This window comes from Orcinus orca, chromosome 11, assembly GCF_937001465.1.
Source record: "Orcinus orca chromosome 11, mOrcOrc1.1, whole genome shotgun sequence".
Taxonomy (NCBI): domain Eukaryota; kingdom Metazoa; phylum Chordata; class Mammalia; order Artiodactyla; family Delphinidae; genus Orcinus; species Orcinus orca.
This window is the reverse complement of record NC_064569.1, coordinates 38358832-38377083: the sequence shown is the minus strand read 5'-3', so window position 1 is coordinate 38377083 and position 18252 is coordinate 38358832. Positions and strand designations below refer to the sequence as shown.

Here is an 18252-nt window from a genome sequence, read left to right as displayed (position 1 = left end):
TAAAAAGTAATAAAAAAAGAAAAGAAAAAAGAGAACAACCAAACCAAAAAACAAATCCACCAATGATAACAAATGCTAAAAAACATATAAAAAACCCCCCAAAAATTAATGGACAGACAGAACCCTAGGACAAATGGTAAAAGCAAAGTTGTGCAGACAAAATCACACACAGAAGCATACACATACACACTCACAAATAGAGAAAAAGGAAAAAAATATATCGTTGCTCCCAAAGTCCACCTCCTGAATTTGGGATGATTCGTTGTCTATTCATGTATTCCACAGATGCAGGGTACATCAAGTTGGTTGTGGAGATTTAATCCGCTGCTCCTGAGGCTTCTGGGAGGGATTTCCCTTTCTCTTCTTTGTTTGCACAGCTACCGGGCGTTCAGCTTTGGATTTGGCCCCGCCTCTTGGTGTAGGTCACCTGAGGGCATCTGTTCTTAGCTTAGACAGGATGGGGTTAAAGGAGCAGCTGATTAGGGGGCTCTGGCTCACTCAGGCCAGGGGGAGGGAGGGTTACGGATGCAGGGTGAGTCTGCGGCGGCAGAGGCCAGCGTGACGTTGCAACAGCCTGAGGTGCACCGTGTGCGTTCTCCTGGGAAAGTTGTCCCTGGATCATGGGACCCTGGCAGTGGTGGCTGCACAGGCTCCTGGGAGGGGCGGTGTGGAGAGTGACCTGTGCTCACACACAGGATTCTTGGTGGCTGCAGCAGCAGCCTCAGCATCCCATGCCCGTCTCTGGGGTCCGCGCTGATAGCCGTGGTTCATGCCCGTCTCTGGAGCTCGTTTTGGCGGTGCTCTGAATCCCCTCTCCTTGTGCACCCCGAAACAATGATCTCTTGCCTCTTAGGCAGGTCCAGACTTTTTCCCGGACTCCCTCCCGTCTAGCTGTGGCGCACTGGCCCCCTCAGGCTGTGTTCATGCCGCCAACCCCAGTCCTCTCCCTGCACTCCGACCAAAGCCTGAGCCTCAGCTCCCAGCCTCAGCTCGCCCGCCCCAGCAGGTGAGCAGACAAACCTCTTGGGCTGGTGAGTGCTGGTCGGCACCGATCCTCTGTGCGGGAATCTCTCCGCTTTGCCCTCTGCACCCCTGTGGCTGCACTCTCCTCCGTGGCTCTGAAGCTTCCCCCCTGCCCACCCCCTGTCTCCACCAGTGAAAGGGCTTCCTAGTGTGTGGAAACTTTTCCTCCTTCACAGCTCCCTCCCAGAGGTGCAGGTCCCGTCCCTATTCTTTTGTCTCTGTTTTTCTTTCGCCCTACCCAGGTATGTGGGGAGTTTCTTGCCTTTTGGGTGGTCTGAGGTCTTCTGCCAGTGTTCAGTAGGTGTTCTGTAGGGGTTGTTCCACATGTAGATGTATTTCTGATGTATTTGTGGGGAGGAAGGTGATCTCCACGTCTTACTCTTCTGCCATCTTGAAGGTCTCCCTATGTGACTCTTATTTGTATCTTTTTCTAGTGTATCTTTTAGATTCAGTTAATATCAGAAGTTTTCTCTTCTACATAGTGACTGCTGTCAGATATTACAGACTAGATGAGGAACAAGGAGAAGAGCAACTCTTTCAAACAGGAGTTTGACCTGAACCAAGATCTAAAGGGATAGTATGATTAGTGAGGTGAAAAAACAGGTCGAGTGTCCTCGTGCAGGTTCACAGGCACAGGAGTGGGAAATTCCATGGTACCTCTGGAAAGGACAAGTGGTCCATATGATGGCTGGCATGCAGGGGCAGTGACAGAGATAAGGCTGGAGCGTCATGCAAGCCCCCGACTTTGTGCTCTGCAGACTTTATTGTAAAAAATGTGGGGACCATGCAGTATCTTGAATGGGAGAATGATATAATCAGTCAAGTAGAAAATATACTGGTTGGGGCATGGACACGAACACACACAAACATGTTCTTTCTCTTGCTGAAAAGTTAATTAAAGAATTCGGAGATGTTTAATCTTTTTCACCCTTGGTCTTGTTTTGAAGGTAGAATGGCATTCACTTAGGCCTTGGGAAGAATGTGATCACAGAAGATTCTTTTTTAAAAAAATATTTGTTATTATGAAACTTTTCATAATAAACTCTATGTACCAAATCATCTAGTGTTCACTAGCCATACCTTTTTTGTCATATTTGTTTCAGCTGTTTTCCCCCCGAATTATTGTAAAGCAAATCAGAGACATTATGATATTTCATCCCTAAAGGATGTTTCATATATAACCACAATACCATTATTATGCCAAATAAATTCACAATAATTCATTAATGTCATTTTAATATATATGAGGGTCTCAAGTTTTTTCTATTTTTTTTTTTTTTTAAGCTTTTCTTAGCTTTTTGTTGTCATAAAGCAGTACTCAGACTGAATTAATTGCTGGTTGCATGACTGAGTAGAATTTATGAAAAGTAGTAGGTGGTATGCTTTCACGTATATAATGGATCCTGAGTTCTGTGTGTGCTGTTTTCCTTAGGTGATGTGTACTGTGGGTAAATATTAATGAAGTTTGGAGATTTAATGCCAGTTATAATTTTTATTATAGTACCTGTACATACTGAGAGTTGGAGGGGAGGTACACTGCCAGCAGTGGTGTTCTTTTGTCTGCTCTACTCATATTTTATCATCATTAATTTCATCCTTCCAGCAGACTCATTCCTGACTTCCCCTTAATCTGATACCTTCTCTTCCTCACCAGGTGATTCCAAAATTTGGTGAGAATAAAAAATTTAAAAATTAGTCTTTTCCCTCAAACACAGATTTGGGAGCTGGTAATTGAAATTATATATATTTTTTTATATTAGAAACTCAGTTTATATGAAGTTTGCTGTAAGCTACGTTTCTCCACTTGGTCGTTTTATCATGTTTAATAGGTATGAAGAGGCTGAAAAAGACTGCACACAAGCTATTTTATTAGATGGCTCATATTCTAAAGCCTTTGCCAGAAGGGGAACTGCAAGAACATTTTTGGGAAAGCTTAATGAGGCCAAACAAGGTAAGACTATTTTTATAACACCAGGCCCTCACTCTTCCTGTTGACACTCCTGTTAATAGAAGCAGAGATTTGCATAGCCTTCCCATGTTCCAAGGATACAGAACCTAGAAAAGTACATTTTCTTTCACAGTTTAGATCATGAATACGTTTGTAGATTTGAAGGAATTCAGCTTCCATAGTGGACCTGGTTATCTTTTAATAGCATACAGTACAATCTGACCAAAATTAATGAAAAACTCGAATTATAGGTGAGAAGGAAAAAAGCAAGAAAAAGGCAAGAATGAAAAGGGAGTCAGCAAGCAGGAGGCAGAGGATAATATGAGACTGTAGTGATGCCCCCGCTGTTTTTCTTGATACTAGTTATTCTTATTTTTTCATGATCTTTTACATATTTATTCTGTTAGTTATTTTGAAGACCCAACTTACTTCTCTTGTGTGTTTTCTGTTTTACATATTTCTGCTGTTTATTTCCTTCCTTCATCTGTCTTTTGGCTGAATTTGCTGGTTTTCTAACTTCTTGACCCATCAATACTTATATAATTGGTTTTCAGCCTTTGTGTTTTGAATGTTCATTTAAATCTGGCAGTTTAAGTCTGGCTTCAGCTGTAGCCCATGCATTTTTTATCATGGTAAAATAGACATAACATAAAATGTACTGTTTTAACCATTTTTAAGTGTACAGCTCAGTGGCATTGAGTACATTCACATTGTTGTCAGCCATCACCATTACCCATCTCCAGAACTCTTTCATCATTCCATTCTGAACATGCTACCCCTTTGACAATAGCTCTCCATTCCCCCTTCCTCCAGCCCCTGGTAATCAACATTCTACTTTCTGTCTCTGAATTTGACTGTTGTAGTGCCTCATGTGAGCAGAATCCTGCAGTGGTTGGCCTTTCGCCTCTGGCTTGTTTCACTTAGCACGTCTCTAAGGCTCATGCATGTTGTAGCATATATCAGACTTGGATTCCTTTTTAAGGCTTAATGATATTCCATTATCTGGGATTCTCTCAGATTCTGTCTTACGTTTGGTGATTACCCTGTCGTTCGTTAACAGTGTGAGTTTTGGTAAGTTAGATGACCTCTAGATCAAGGCCTCAGTTGTTTCACTGTAAAGTGGAGTTGTAGTCATGTTACATGAGAATTCATATAAAGCAACTAGAATAGCAGTCGGTAAATGTTAGTTCTTATTATTGCTCACCAGCTTCCTAGCATCCTGAGTAAAACTTCTTGAGATAAATATGGGGTTACTAACTAAATATATAATTTTTTGAACTCCATAAAGTATTTTCACTAATTTATTATATTTCTTAAAAATTCATTTTAGATTTTGAAACCGTTTTACTTCTGGAACCTGGAAATAAGCAGGCAGTGACTGAACTTTCCAAAATTAAAAAGGTATGCATTCTTTCCACCAAAATATGGTCTTATTTTCTGAAGCATAAACACATTTATTTGTTGCATGATTAACTTGAGCATATTTTGATAGTCATGGTTACAAATTTATTTTCAAGGAATTAATTGAGAAAGGACACTGGGATGATGTCTTTCTTGATTCTACTCAAAGGCAAAACGTGATAAAACCCATTGATAATCCACCTCATCTTGGATCAACTGTAAGTAAAGCCCTTTAATTTTTTCCCTTGCTATTTAAATATCAGTGTTCTATTAATAAGAGCTGAAAACAAATGTTGAGTTAGTAGACTCTGAAAAGAAATGTTGAAATCTCTTCCAAGAGCCATTTTTAGAATCTTTTAAAAAATACTTCTTAGGAATATTGGCATAATCAAATTGGGGAAAATTGAGCTGTTTAAAGTTCTGGGGTAACTTTTTAAAGCGACTTTTAATTTAACACTAAATATTTCTACATATTTTCTGGCTTTAGAGGAATTTGGAGCTGTTTTACATTTTGTAATTAAATATTTTTATTTCTATTACTATTATTTGAGGTTGGGATTTTATTACAGTAGTCTTACATCTTCTGTGGGGTTTGATCTAAAGTTAGCACTTTGGCAAACATCTAGTACAGGCATACCTTGTTTTATTGCACTTTGCAGATACTGCGTTTTTTACAGATTGAAGGTTTGTGGCAACCCTGTGCTGAGCAAGTCTATCAGCGCCACTTTTCCAATAGCATTTTCTTACTTCGTGTCTTTGTGTCACATTTTGGTAATTTTTGCAATATTTCAAACTTTTTCATTACTATCATATTTGTTATGGTGATCTGTGATCAGTGATCTTTGTTACTATTGCAAAAAGACTTGCTGAAGGCTCAGATGATGGTTAGCATTTTTTTGCAATAAAGTATTTTTTAATTAAGGTATGTACGTTTTTTAAGACATAATGCTATTACACACTTAAAACAGTACAGTATAGTGTAAACATAACTTTTATATGCATTGAGAAACCAAAAGATTTATGTGACTTGCTTTATTGCAATATTCACTTTATTGTGGTGGTCTGTAACTGAACCTGCAATATCTCCAAGGTATTGCCTGTATAGGCAGAGTTATTCTTAAGAATATACACTGCACATTGTTTTTGGTATGCCATACTGTTTTTCATTAAATCCAACAAAGCCAGTTTTTTCCTGCAATATTGGAGCAGAAAGAGTAGCTGGTAAAATTCAGTGGTTTGTTTTGTTTATATATATATATATGTATCTATATAGTGTGTGACTCTATGGTAATTTCTAACATTTACATGGTATTATATATAGAAATAATGAAAGATAAAATGCATATAGAAAAGTACACAGAACAAATTAAGATTTAAAGAATAAAGTGAACATCTGTGAAACCACCAACCAGGTCAAAAAATTGAAAGGTATCAGCCTCCAAAAATCTCCCTGTGTGCCCCTCACTGATCATGATCTCCCTACACCCTAGAAGTAACTGTTATGCATGGATGATGCTTTGAGAGAAATAACAATTTTACAAGGAAGTCGGAGCAGATATTTTTATCCTCTTACAAAGGAAGAAGGTGAGGCAAAGAAAGTTTTGTGTTTTACCAAGCTCATAGTTCAAGTTAGTAAGAGATAGAGGAATTCTTTGTTTAATATTTTTCTTGGGTTCTTATTTTGACTTTATTCTTGAATTTTCTGAGATAATAATTGTTTCATGTGCCAGGCATAAATCTTAGTTGCTTTCATACATTTTCATATATCATGTTCATTTTCAAATATCATATTCACTTGCTATTATTCTATTAACAATAAAGGTGATTAAATGTTTAATCCAATGTGATTTAAACTTTTATCTCTTTGTAAAACTTTGTCACAGAAGTTAATTCAAAAGGTAAAAACAAAGCCTTTGTCAGACTTTTGCTGTCCATAATTATAAAGACATTACCATGTGGTAAATCAGATATCTGTGTATGGAAGAATGTCCCATGGCCAGTATACCCTAAACAGCTTTTATAAAGCTGTTGGGTACTCTTCTCCCTCAGTTTAAAAATCAGTTTATGTTAATAGTTGTGAAAATGCAACATAAATTTGAATGTTTTGTGGCTGGATCTCAAAACAGAACACCTTCATGAACTGAGAGATCTGGGGTAAACCATTTTGTAACTGATCCAACAGAAACAAAATCATTATCCTAGTGGGAAGGGGAAAAAATTGCTATTTATTTTTATAATAGGTCTCCATTTAAAAAAGTGGGCATTATTTAAAAAATAGTAGGTGCAGTTTGGTATGATGCTTTTGAGTTGATTTGAGCCCCATTTCATAAGCTTTAAAATTTTAGGCGAGTGTGAACCCTATGTGATTCTTACTTTTTCTACTTAAGTTGAGAATAACTCACAGGTTAGTTGAGATCAAAGGAAATAATGTCCAATAATGCTAAGGCAGTTTCACGTAAAACAAATGTTAATTTCCTTTTCAGTCATATATGTGTGAGGCCACCTGGACACTGAGGAAAGTGGTCAGGAAAGAAAGGAAGGCCCAGGAGGTGGAGAAAAAAGAGTCCTGGGGTTACTTTATTCAAGCGAGAGGCTCGGTTGGGGTGTCCTGTGCTTGAGGGTTTGCAGCAGGGAGTACTGTTAATATATCTTCTATAGAGAGACTGTAGGAGAGCAGTAATGTAGGTCAGCTGGGCCTGGGGTTCCTAGGTAGGATGGTGGTAAATGAGAGTTTGTCCTGATCTCTTGGTCTCCACTAAAATATTTAATTTTTTTCGTTTTCCTGTTTCCCCATATAAAAAACTCACCTTTCTGCTTGGTCTCCTTTGTCTCTTTCTCCTTTTCTGTTTATTCTTTTTTTAAAAAAATAATTTTATTTATTTATTTTTGGCTGTGTTGGGTCTTTGTTGCTGCACGCAGGCTTTCTCTAGTTGCGGCAAGCGGGGGCTACTCTTTGTTGCGGTGTGCGGGCGCCTCATTGCCGTGGCTTCTCTTGTTGTGGAGCACCGGCTCTAGGTGCGTGGGTTTTGGTAGTTGCCGCTCGTGGGCTCAGTAGTTGTGGCTTGCGGGCTCTAGAGTGCAGGCTCAGTAGTTGTGGCACATGGGCTTAGTTGCTCCGCGGCATGTGGAATCTTCCCGGACTAGGGCTCAAACCCATGTCCCCCGCATTGGCAGACAGATTCTTAACCACTGTGCCACCAGGGAAGCCCTCTGTTTATTCTTATTTCTCTTTTCTTTTTCTTGAAATGGTATAATATAGAGTTAAATAAAATGTATGCTTCTAAATCTTAATTTAAAAAGAGATGAATTGATCCTTTCATGTTTTCTTACATCTTTCAACTGTAGTGGTATCTTTTGTGTTTCACTCCTGTTACCAGCATACTGTCATCCCCTCATCCCTCCCAGCCATCAGTAGCATTGAGCAGCTCTCAGTAGCCACTGTTCTACCCTGAAAGAGATCATCTGTTAGGAAATTCATTAACTAGGATCATGTTTACACCTCTGTTGTCAATGAAAGGATTTGGTTTTAAATGGAACTGCATTGATACAATTCAGTAGTTACAGTCTATTTTTTATAGTCTGTTCTTTAACACTATTTTTTAACACTAACACGTATCCATTCTTGGTCAATATCTTGATAGAAAACTATTGGTGTTGATAGTTATCAGCAAAGCAAAGGCCTTAGATTAACATGATTATCCTTAAAGATAGAACCGCTAAGGGGATTCTGTTAACAGACTTTTAATAGCTTTTTTATTTATGTGCATTCATCTAGTAACACTCAGTTGTTACCATTAGGTCTTTTCTTAGTTATGCTAATGGAATGCCTGGTTTTAACACTGAGTTTAGTATATATGTCAAAAGTTTTCATATTTACAGCTTTCTGATTTAAAATTCAACTGTACAGTTGGAATGAAAACTTAGAGTATACTGAAGAACGTCTTTTATTAAAAAGCAAAGAGTATTACATGTAAACTTAGGAAGAAATTGAAAATATTTGCCACCTGTTATGATTGAAATAAATAGTGAATGCTATTTATATTAATAAATTAAAGACCATTATTGTGGTCAGGTACTTACCAACTTTGTGTAAATTATTTGGCAAATCTTTAATTCTAGGCTGGTTTTATCCAGCAGTTAGAGGATGCAGTTAGGTTTTTGTTTTTGTTTCTTAAAAATATTTATTTATTTCCTTATTTGGCTGCATCAGATCTTAGTTGCAGGATCTTCGTTGCGACATGCAGGATCTTTTCTTTCATACAGAATGCAGGTTATTGCCTGGCCTTGTTCTACTTGCCTTCAGCCCACAATACTGATGTCACTTGGTCATATTTTTTTCTTGGCTTTGTTGCCTCTAGGATAAACTTCAAACTCCTTGATACAGCACACAAGTCCCTTTATAAGCTGCCTTTAAGCAGCCTTTCAGGCTTTGTCTCCACCTCTCCTCCCCTTGCACCAGCCCTACTGGACTTCGCACCTTTCCACTGACCATACCCTTCAACACTGCCATTCCTGGGTACTTTTTCTGTGAAGCCCCCCGATGTCAATTTTTATCTTCCTTCCTCTGTTCTTTTAGCACTTTGTACCTGTACCTTTTATAATGCATATTCCATTGCCTTGTAATTATTTATATATGCATCTTCTTTCCCCCATTTAGACCTACATATGGTAGTCTGGCAGTATGACTCCAAATTGAATTTACTTACAACTGGGATGTTGGCTGTAAAAACACTGTAACCTTTTAATTTATGCCCCTAAAATAGGAAACCTTTGTATGTTGATGCAAAGAATTGATTTTAATTGTTTTAGAAACCACTCAAGAAGCTTATTATTGAAGAAACTGGTAATTTGATACAGACTGTTGATGTGCCAGATAGCACTACTACTGCTGCTGCTCCAGAGCGTCATCCTATTAATCTAGCAAAGGTAACAGCAACCGCTGGCACAAGTAAGAAGAACTCAAGCCAAGATGACCTTTTGCCCACAAGTGATATCCCAAAAGCAAAAGTATTGAAAATAGAAGAAATCAGTGATACTTCAGCTCTGCAGTGAGTAGAAATACTTTTACCTGATAGTCATCTAGAATGGCAGTAATCCCACTAGAAAATAGATATTGCTGATGAGACTTCTGGTTTGTACTCATCCACATAGTTTTTTGAACTATCCAACTTTACATTGTAGTTTTTCTTTTAACTGTAAGAGAGGTTTTGCTGAAGGAATGATCACTATTCCTTTACCACACTGAGGACTTTAGAAATAAGAGAGAGTATCTTTTTAAAAAAATATATTTTAATTTTATTGGAGTATAGTTGATTTACAATGTTGTGTTAGTTTCAGGTGTACAGCAAAGTGATTCAGTTATACATATACATATATTCATTCTTTTTTAGATTCTTTCTCAATATAGATTATCACAGAATATTGAGCAGAGTTTCCTGTGCTATACAGTAGGTCCTTGTTGCTTATTTATCTTATATATAGTAGTTTTTGTATGTTCATCTCAAGCTCCTGATTTATCCCTCCCCTCCATGTTTCCCCTCTGGTAACGATAAGTTTGTTTTCAATATCTGTAAGTCTGTTTCTGTTTTATAAATAAGTTCATTTATATCTTTTTTAAAAAAATTAGATTCCACGTATGAGTGGTATCACATGATATTTGTCTTTGACTTAATTCACTTAGTATGATAATCTCTAGGTCCATCCATGTTGCTGTAAATGGCATTATTTCATTCTTTTTTATGGCTGAGTAATATTCCATTATGTGTATGTACCACATCTTATTTATCCATTCCTCTTTCGATGGACATTTAGGTTGCTTCCATGTCTTGGCTGTTGTAAATAGTGCTGCAATGAACACTGTGGTACATGACTCTTTTTGAATTATGGTTTTCTCTGGGTATATGCCCAGGAATGGGATTGCTGGATCATATGGTAGTTCTGTTTTAAGTTTTTTAAGGAACCTCCATACTGTTCTCCATAGCAGTTGTACCAATTTACATTCCCATCACCAGTGTAGGAGGGTTCCCTTTTCTCCACACCCTCTCCAGTATTTATTGTTTGTAGATTTTTTGATGATGGCCATTCTGACTGGTGTGAGGTGATATCTCACTGTAGTTTTGATTTGCATTTCTCTGATAATTAGTGATGTTGACCATCTTTTCATGTGCATTTTGGCCATCTGTATGTCCTCTTTGGAGAAATGTCTGTTTAGATCTTCTGCCCATTTTTTGATTGGGTTTTTTGTTTTTTAGACATAGAGCTGCATGAGCTGTTTGTATATTTTAGAGATTAATCCCTTGTCGTTTGCTTCGGTTGCCAATATTTTCTCCCATTCTGTGGTTTCTTTTCGTTTTGTTGATGGTTTCCTTTGCTGTGCAGAAACTTTTAAGTTTAATTAGGTCCCATTTGTTTATTTTTGTTTTTATTTTCATTATACTAGGAGGTGGATCAGAAAAGGTATTACTGCAGTTTATGTCAAAGAGTGTTCTGCCTGTGTTTTCCTCTAAGAGTTTTATAGTATACAGGCTTACATTTAGTTCTTTGATCCATTTTGAGTTTATTTTTGTGTATGGTATTAGAGAATGTTCTAATTTTATTCTCCTACATGTAGCTGTCCAGTTTTCCCAGTACCATTTATTGAAGAGACTGTCTTTTCTCCATTGTATAGCCTTGCCTCCTTTGTCGTAGCTAGTTGACCATAGGTGTGTGAATTTATTTCTGGGCTTTCTAGCCTATTTTATTGATCTGTATTTCTGTTTTTGTGCCAGTACTGTACTGTTTTGATTACTCTAGCTTTGTAGTATAGTCTGAAGTCAGGGAGTCTGATTCCTCCAGCTCTGTTTCTCTTTCTCAAGATTGCTTTGGCTATTCAGGGTCTTTTGTGTTTCCATATAAATTAAAAATTTTTTTGCTCTAGTTCTGTGAAAAATGCCATTGGTAATTTGATAGGGATTGCATTGAATCTGTAGATTGCCTTGGGTAGTATAGTCATTTTGACGGTATGGATTTTTCCAATCCAAGAACATGGTATATCCTTCCATCTGTGTCATCTCTGATTTCTTTCATCAGCATCTTATAGTTTTCACAGTAGAGGTCTTTTGTCTCCTTAGGTAGGTTTATTCCTAGGTATTTTATTCTTTTTGATGCAGTGGTAAATGGGAGTGTTTCCTTAATTTCACTGTCAGATCTTTCGTTGTTAGTATATAGGAATGCAGGAGATTTCTGTGTATTAATTTTGTATCCTGCAACTTTACTGAATTAATTGATGAGCTCTAGTAGATTTCTGACAGCATTTTTAGGATTTTCTATGTATAGCATCATGTCATCTGCAAACAGTGATGAAAGTATCTTGAACAAATTGATTTTGTGCATTTTCTTTTCTAGAACTTCAGTAAATATGTTTCACTTTGTAATTCAGGATTTTTAATTTTTTATAGGGAAGCTTCATAAACAATGTAGAATTTAGGCATTATCATTATTCTAGCCATTAATATTTAAGATATTCATGGGCTCTTTAAATTTTGTTTGGAATTTTTCAAAAAGTCATGCATTTTCTTAATGATGAGAATATAAAAGACATAGTTTAGTAGTTTACTTTGGGGTGTTGAAATTTTATTCATATATTTTTGCATTGCTACTCAACAGTCCTATTAAAAGGTTTTTTTGTTTTAAACTTTGAACTTTAGTAGTTGTTTACAGTGACATTATAGATTGTGGGAAAACTTTAAGTAGGCAGTTTTTTTTTGTTTTTTTTTTTTAAAGGAGGAAGCATTTCTTCCTTCTTGGAATCTTTCTTGAAACTGTGGTAATTCCCATAATTCAGAGTGAAAGGTTGACTTGTGAGTATATGTGATATAATAATGCAGTGTATAGAAATGTTTTCTCAAAAGGTGGCCAGGCTATTAGCTCAGCTAATGAGAATAGTCATTACGTAACCAGCATCTGAAAATTTGCACAAGTATAATCTGTCTTGCCAAAAGTATACATATATTATCAGCTGAAAGAATTTACTACTGGCAGAATATAAATAGATAATACAGTATTAATAAAGTCAGAAATTTAAAAATCTCTGTTGATGTTTCCTTATATAAGTTTTGACTATTTGTGGTTCTTCTCTTTGTTTTTCTTTTTTATTATTTATTGATTTTTGGCTGCCTTTGGTCTTCATTGCTGCTTGCGGGCTTTCTCTACTCTTTGTTGCAGTGCACGGGCTTCTCATTGAGGTGGCTTCTCTTGTTACAGAGCACGGGCTCTAGGCGCGTGGGCTCCAGTAGTTGTGGCATGTGGGCTCAGTATTTGTGGCTCACGGGCTCTAGAGCACAGGCTCAGTAGTTGTGGCGCACGGGCTTAGTTGCTCCGCGGCATGTAGGATCTTCCCGGGCCAGGGATCAAACCTGTGTCCCCTGCATTGGCAGGCAGATTCTTAACTACTGCGCCACCAGGGAAGCCCTGTGGTTCTCTTCTAATTGTTTGATGCTTCTGAAATATTTCAGACCTGAAGTCAATTTGAAAAAGGATGTATGTCAGACTTTCAGTGAGAAGATTTCTATAGAGGTAGACAAAACACCTGCTCAGTTTATCAGGACTGCTCTTCCTCCAGTTCCTGCAAACTCATTTCAGCTTGAATCTGATTTCAGACAACTGAAAAATTCTCCAGATATGTTGTATCAATATTTGAAGGTAAGAGGGAGGAAGCTGGTAGTTCTCCTGTAAGTTAGAGGTCAAAGAACTTCTTTGGTCACTATATAATAATAGTACTATATTTGCTTATAATATGATTGTAGAAAATGCTCTTATCCCTTGCCTGATATGTATATCAGCCTGGTCAGACCATTTTAAATATTTGCAACCAGTGAACCTCTGAAAAAGGTTCTGTGTTAAATTTTGTTTTCTAAAATAACTTAATCTAATTTCATACATCATGACTTAAACTTAATTCTTCATCCTTCAAGATGAGGAAAGAAGCTAAAATACATTGAGTGCCTTCTGTGTGCCAAGCAATGCTTGCAATATTTAGGCCGTCAGTTTCCTGAAAATGAGCTTTTATTTGCTCAAGAAAAAGAATTAACTCATATGAAATTTACCAAATAATGGATTTTTAGCATTGTCTTTTTCAAGTAGTTCTATTTTTTAAACTCTCTAATTCTTTTTATTGGTCCTTGAGAGCTCTCTTTCATTTCCTGTTTCTGTTGGGTAGTACACATCTCTCCATGAGATTTTTCTCTGTCTTGAACAGAGTGATTATTTTATAGTTCCTCTAACTTTCATTCTTCTATCATAGTTGCATTTCAGTATGACTCCATTATTATTCATTGAATACTAATGCATAATAGTTATTTTTTACTATGTTGAACTAAGCAATTATTATATAAATAGTTTGTGATTGGGAATGTTGCCATAATTGAACTTTCTAACACCTTATATTTTTCCCAAGCAAATTGAACCATCCTTGTATCCCAAGCTGTTTCAGAAAAATCTAGATCCAGATGTATTCAACCATATCATTAAAATTCTGCATGACTTTTACATTGAGTAAGTAAGTTTAGTTATGCTTTCATGTTGTAATGCTCAGCTGTTTCTAGTGATTTGGGAAATTCGTTCTTTTTCATGTCATATTACCTTTTGTATAGCAAAATTAGCTCTCTTATAAATTTAGCTGTTGCAGAAGTTGTAAAGAGATGACAAGTACAAACAATGAAAAAGGAAATGATTAGGAGGAAAAATGACTTAAAATTTTTTTAGAGAAAGGTAGAGTATGGAAGTGGCAAATATTATAGCAGATTAATAACGTCTGTGCTGTGCCACACATTTAAGAATATTACAGTTTTTTCAGTTGACTTGATAAAATTCTTCATTTGGGCACTTAAAATATAGACAGTGTGCAGGGGAAAATGATACATGAAGACCTTATTTATATATAATTAGAAATATTATTTTAGTAAGCAGACAATGAGCTGCTTTTAATTGATCATTTGTTTTTTTATTTGGATTATTTCAGGAAAGAAAAGCCATCACTCATCTTTGAAGTCTTACAAAGACTTTCTGAACTAAGAAGGTTTGATATGGCAGTGATGTTTATGTCAGAACCTGAGAAGAAAAGTGAGTTCTGTGAAGAAAGCTTTTTCATATCTCTTTATTCTTGTGTGTTCCTTTATTCAACAAATGATAGCAAATATTTATTGAATGTCAATTATGTACAATTAAATTAATTACAATTAAGCTAATTAAATTGAATTACTATTAGATTAAGTAAAGTTAAATTTTTTCATCCTGACAACAACTTTGTGAGGTGTAGGTATGATTATCATTTTGGTTTTACAAAGGAGGAAACTGAAGCATACACAGGTAAGGAACTTGACCGAGGTTCCATAGCTAGGAAGCCAGACCCAGGAGTTAAACCGAGGTGTTCTGGGCTCTTCTACTAGAAAACACAGTGATAATGTAATGGTTGAGCTCCTGGCATGATGGAACTCGTGCAGGGTTCCTGCCACAGGAGCTTGCAACCGGGCGTGGGTGCATCGGAGGTCTCACCCATTTTTTTGAGCTAATTTCCTTGAGTTTCTTTGATTTAAGCTGAATTCTCAAAAAAGTGCAGGAGTCAGATGAAGGAGGTGGGAATGTGCAGAGGTTTTGAGGCAGGAGAGAGCAAATTGAGCTCAGAAAATTAAAAGGAGTGCAGTGTGGCTGGATTGTAGAGTTAGAGGGTAGAAAGAGGCAGGTGATGAGCCTTAAGAGTTAGATCCCTTGTTTATTTCTACATCTCAGTCTTTGGCATAAAATGTCAGTTTTGGGGAACCCTTATTTAAGTAAAATCAAACTATGGAGAAACTTCAATTACAATTGACCCTTGAACAACATGGGAGTTAGGGGCGCCAACCCTCCACACAGTTGAAAATCCACGTACAATTTTATAGTCGGTCCACAGGATGTGAGGTTCCTCATTCACAGATTCAGCCAACCGTGGATCATGTAGTGCTGTAGTGTTTACTATTGAAAAATATCCGCCTGTAAGTGGATCTGTGCAGTTGAAACCTGTGCTTTTCAAGGGTCAGTTGTACTTGGAGTTTTAAGGCTATACTGTAGTTTTAGGAAAAAGAGAAAAATCATTAGAATGCAGGAGTACCAGTTTTTTAGTTTTAAAAATAGCAAAAACTATGATTTTCAGATACTTTCTGGACTAAACATACTTTGGGCTCCTTTTCTGTTTCTTCTTTATGTATGTAGCAGTGACATTGAATCTGAATCACTAAGAAAAATACTCTGTATGTTGAACTTAGGGAAGTGGACATGTAATTTAGAGAGATTCCTAATAGGGGTAAACCAAAAGAAGTTTCTGCTTAATCTTTAATCAGAAACAGTCCCTGAAAGTATTATCTGCATTCAGTTGAATGCAGACCTCATTTTTTATCACTTTTTTTAGTCATTCTGCCCCACCTCACTGACTTTGTGTCTTTTTAATATACCAAATTACCAAACTTCTTATAGCCTCAGGGTCTTTGTGTTTGACTTACCCCTCAGCCTAGACTATCCTCCCCTGCCTCTTCCTCACTTCATGCAGTTTCCACCTAATAGTCACCTCCTCAGAGACACCTTTCCTCACAGGCCTACTCACAGTAACTGCCTGCCTCCCTTTCCTCATCACCCTCTGTCATCTTACCTTGCTTTATTTTTCTTCATAATACAGAACGAGCTGACAGTATTTTAAGTATTTGTTTATTATTTCTCTCTCCCTAATAGAATGGAAGCTCCATGACAGCAGGAACTTTGTCTACCTTGTTCTCTAGGCCTCAGCGTGTAGAACGGTGCTTAGTACATAATAACCTCTTAGTATAAGTGCATGAGTGAATGGATTTCTTGCCACTATGATGTGATAACTTGAAGTGTGCTCAAAGAATGTGAGTTGGCCCTTCAGACTGGCCTCTACCAACAGTACTGTCTTGGTGGGGTCACCACTGTCCACTAAGTTAAACATGGGAAGCACTTACAGTGGTTCCTGGCGTGTAACTTAATATTCAATAAATAGTAGCTGCTGTTGTCTTTTATTATTGTCATTATTATTAAAAACTGTTAGCTAGTTTTAATGTTGAGGAATGTATGAACTATAATAGCGTTTTCCATAGTGTTGAGTGTAGACCGGCCATTTCAGTGGTATGAAAGATATTAAATGACTCATAAGCAAATCTTTTTTTAACTTTTAATTGTTATTATAAAAATGTACAGCTTGCCCATCAAACATGATTTTTGTGAATGTTATTGCTAATTTTTAATTTATAGTAGTGATATAAATTTTTCTTTTAAAATAAAATGATTTAAGTTTTGAAAAAGTTAATTGGAATATTAAATAAGTAAAAGTATACTTGTTACACAGGTCAAAAATCTTTAGGGTAGTACAGAATGAATTATGTTTCATCTGCAAAGTTAATGTCATTGAGGATGTAGGGGAAATTTTTTACTGCCAAAGCAAAATATTCTGCTAAGAAACATCATTGGACTGCTGTATAGTTTTCTGTTCTCAGGTTGGCTTTTTAAATATCTGAATTAGGATTTATAAATAATCCTAATGATTGCTTTATAATGTAAAAAATATTTAACAGATTTGATTACTCCCTTTAATTTTTGCTTTACTTTTTAAAAATGGAGATTAAAATGAATTTTTTTTCTTTTTCAGTTGCACGTGTATTATTCAATCACATAGACAAATCAGGATTGAATGATAATTCTGTTGAAGAACTCAAGAAAAGATATGGTGGTTGATTTCCATTTTTACTGAAATTATTGCCTTTGGATTTCATATGTAAATTTTTTTCTACTGAAAATAAAATGTTTTGCTTTTTAAGAAAATGATATACAGGAAAAGTACCATTTTTGGATGTAAGCTAATTAAATATAAAGTGAATTGTGATTTAACTAGTGAGAAATATACTTAAGTGAACTATTTATAAGTTTTTTTTCTGAAAATAAAAATATAAATAATGAGGTATACTTGTAAAGATCGGTGTTTTATCTCATTTTATTTTATTATTTTTATTAACAAAATTTTTTTTATTTTTATCTTTGGCTGCGTTGGGTCTTTGTCGCTGTGTTTGGGCTTTTTCTAGTTGCAGCGAGCGGGGGCTACTCTTCGTTGCGGTGCACGGGCTTCTCGTTACGGTGGCTTCTCTTGTTGCAGAGCATGGGCTCTAGGTGCACAGGCTTCAGTAGTTGTGGCATGCAGGCTCAGTAGTTGTGGCTCATGGGCTCTAGAGCGTGGGCTCAGTAGTTGTGGCGCACGGGCTTAGTTGCTCCATGGCATGTGGGATCTTCCCGGGCCAGGGCTCGAACCCGTGTACCCTGCATTGGCAGGCGGATTCTTAACCCCTGTGCCACCAGGGAAGTCCTATAAGTCATTTTAAATGTTAAGTTTAGATACATTCTTCAGTGCCCCATAAGTGTTACATTTTAAAAAATATTTTCATGAGTTTTTGTAACCACATGACAAGGTTGCTTCCTTAGCATATGAATAAAGTTATATAGAGGGAGTTAAGTAGATATCAGATTGTTTCATTATAAAATGTTTTCGTACCATTGTGCCAGTTCACTATCACAAAATTGCTTAGTTGCAGGATGTGTATTTTTAGTATTTATGTTGAAAGGAGACTTTCAGTTAGACTTTTTAAATAGGTTACTTAGAGAGTCACAGCGTACTTAAATTTCAGTGCTACAGCTGTTTTTCCTCATGATATCCATGTCCATGTTATATGTCAACTGAATGCAGATAATCTAAAGCAAGGTGTAAAAGTTTAAAAACTAGGAATGTTTAAGGTAGTAATCAGTGTATAGCTTGTGTGTGCGTGGTTCATGTGAGTGTGGTGTCTGTGAGCTTTTGCAATCCAGGCTAGTGT

At 36.6% G+C, this 18252-nt stretch overlaps 1 protein-coding gene across 1 annotated transcript in view; it reads left to right on the top strand.

Moving 5' to 3' along the window:
- The window catches only part of RPAP3 (RNA polymerase II associated protein 3), a 41753-nt gene extending 24392 nt beyond the window's left edge, over positions 1-17361 (top strand). Inside the window, exons 10-17 of the mRNA XM_033436486.2 lie at positions 2853-2974; positions 4302-4372; positions 4489-4590; positions 9182-9420; positions 12865-13051; positions 13806-13903; positions 14370-14470; positions 17040-17361. Coding sequence (XP_033292377.1) covers positions 2853-2974; positions 4302-4372; positions 4489-4590; positions 9182-9420; positions 12865-13051; positions 13806-13903; positions 14370-14470; positions 17040-17125 — 1006 coding nt within the window. The 3' untranslated portion in view covers positions 17126-17361. The remainder of the gene's footprint in view (positions 1-2852; positions 2975-4301; positions 4373-4488; positions 4591-9181; positions 9421-12864; positions 13052-13805; positions 13904-14369; positions 14471-17039) is intronic.
- The last annotated feature ends 891 nt before the right edge of the window (positions 17362-18252 follow it).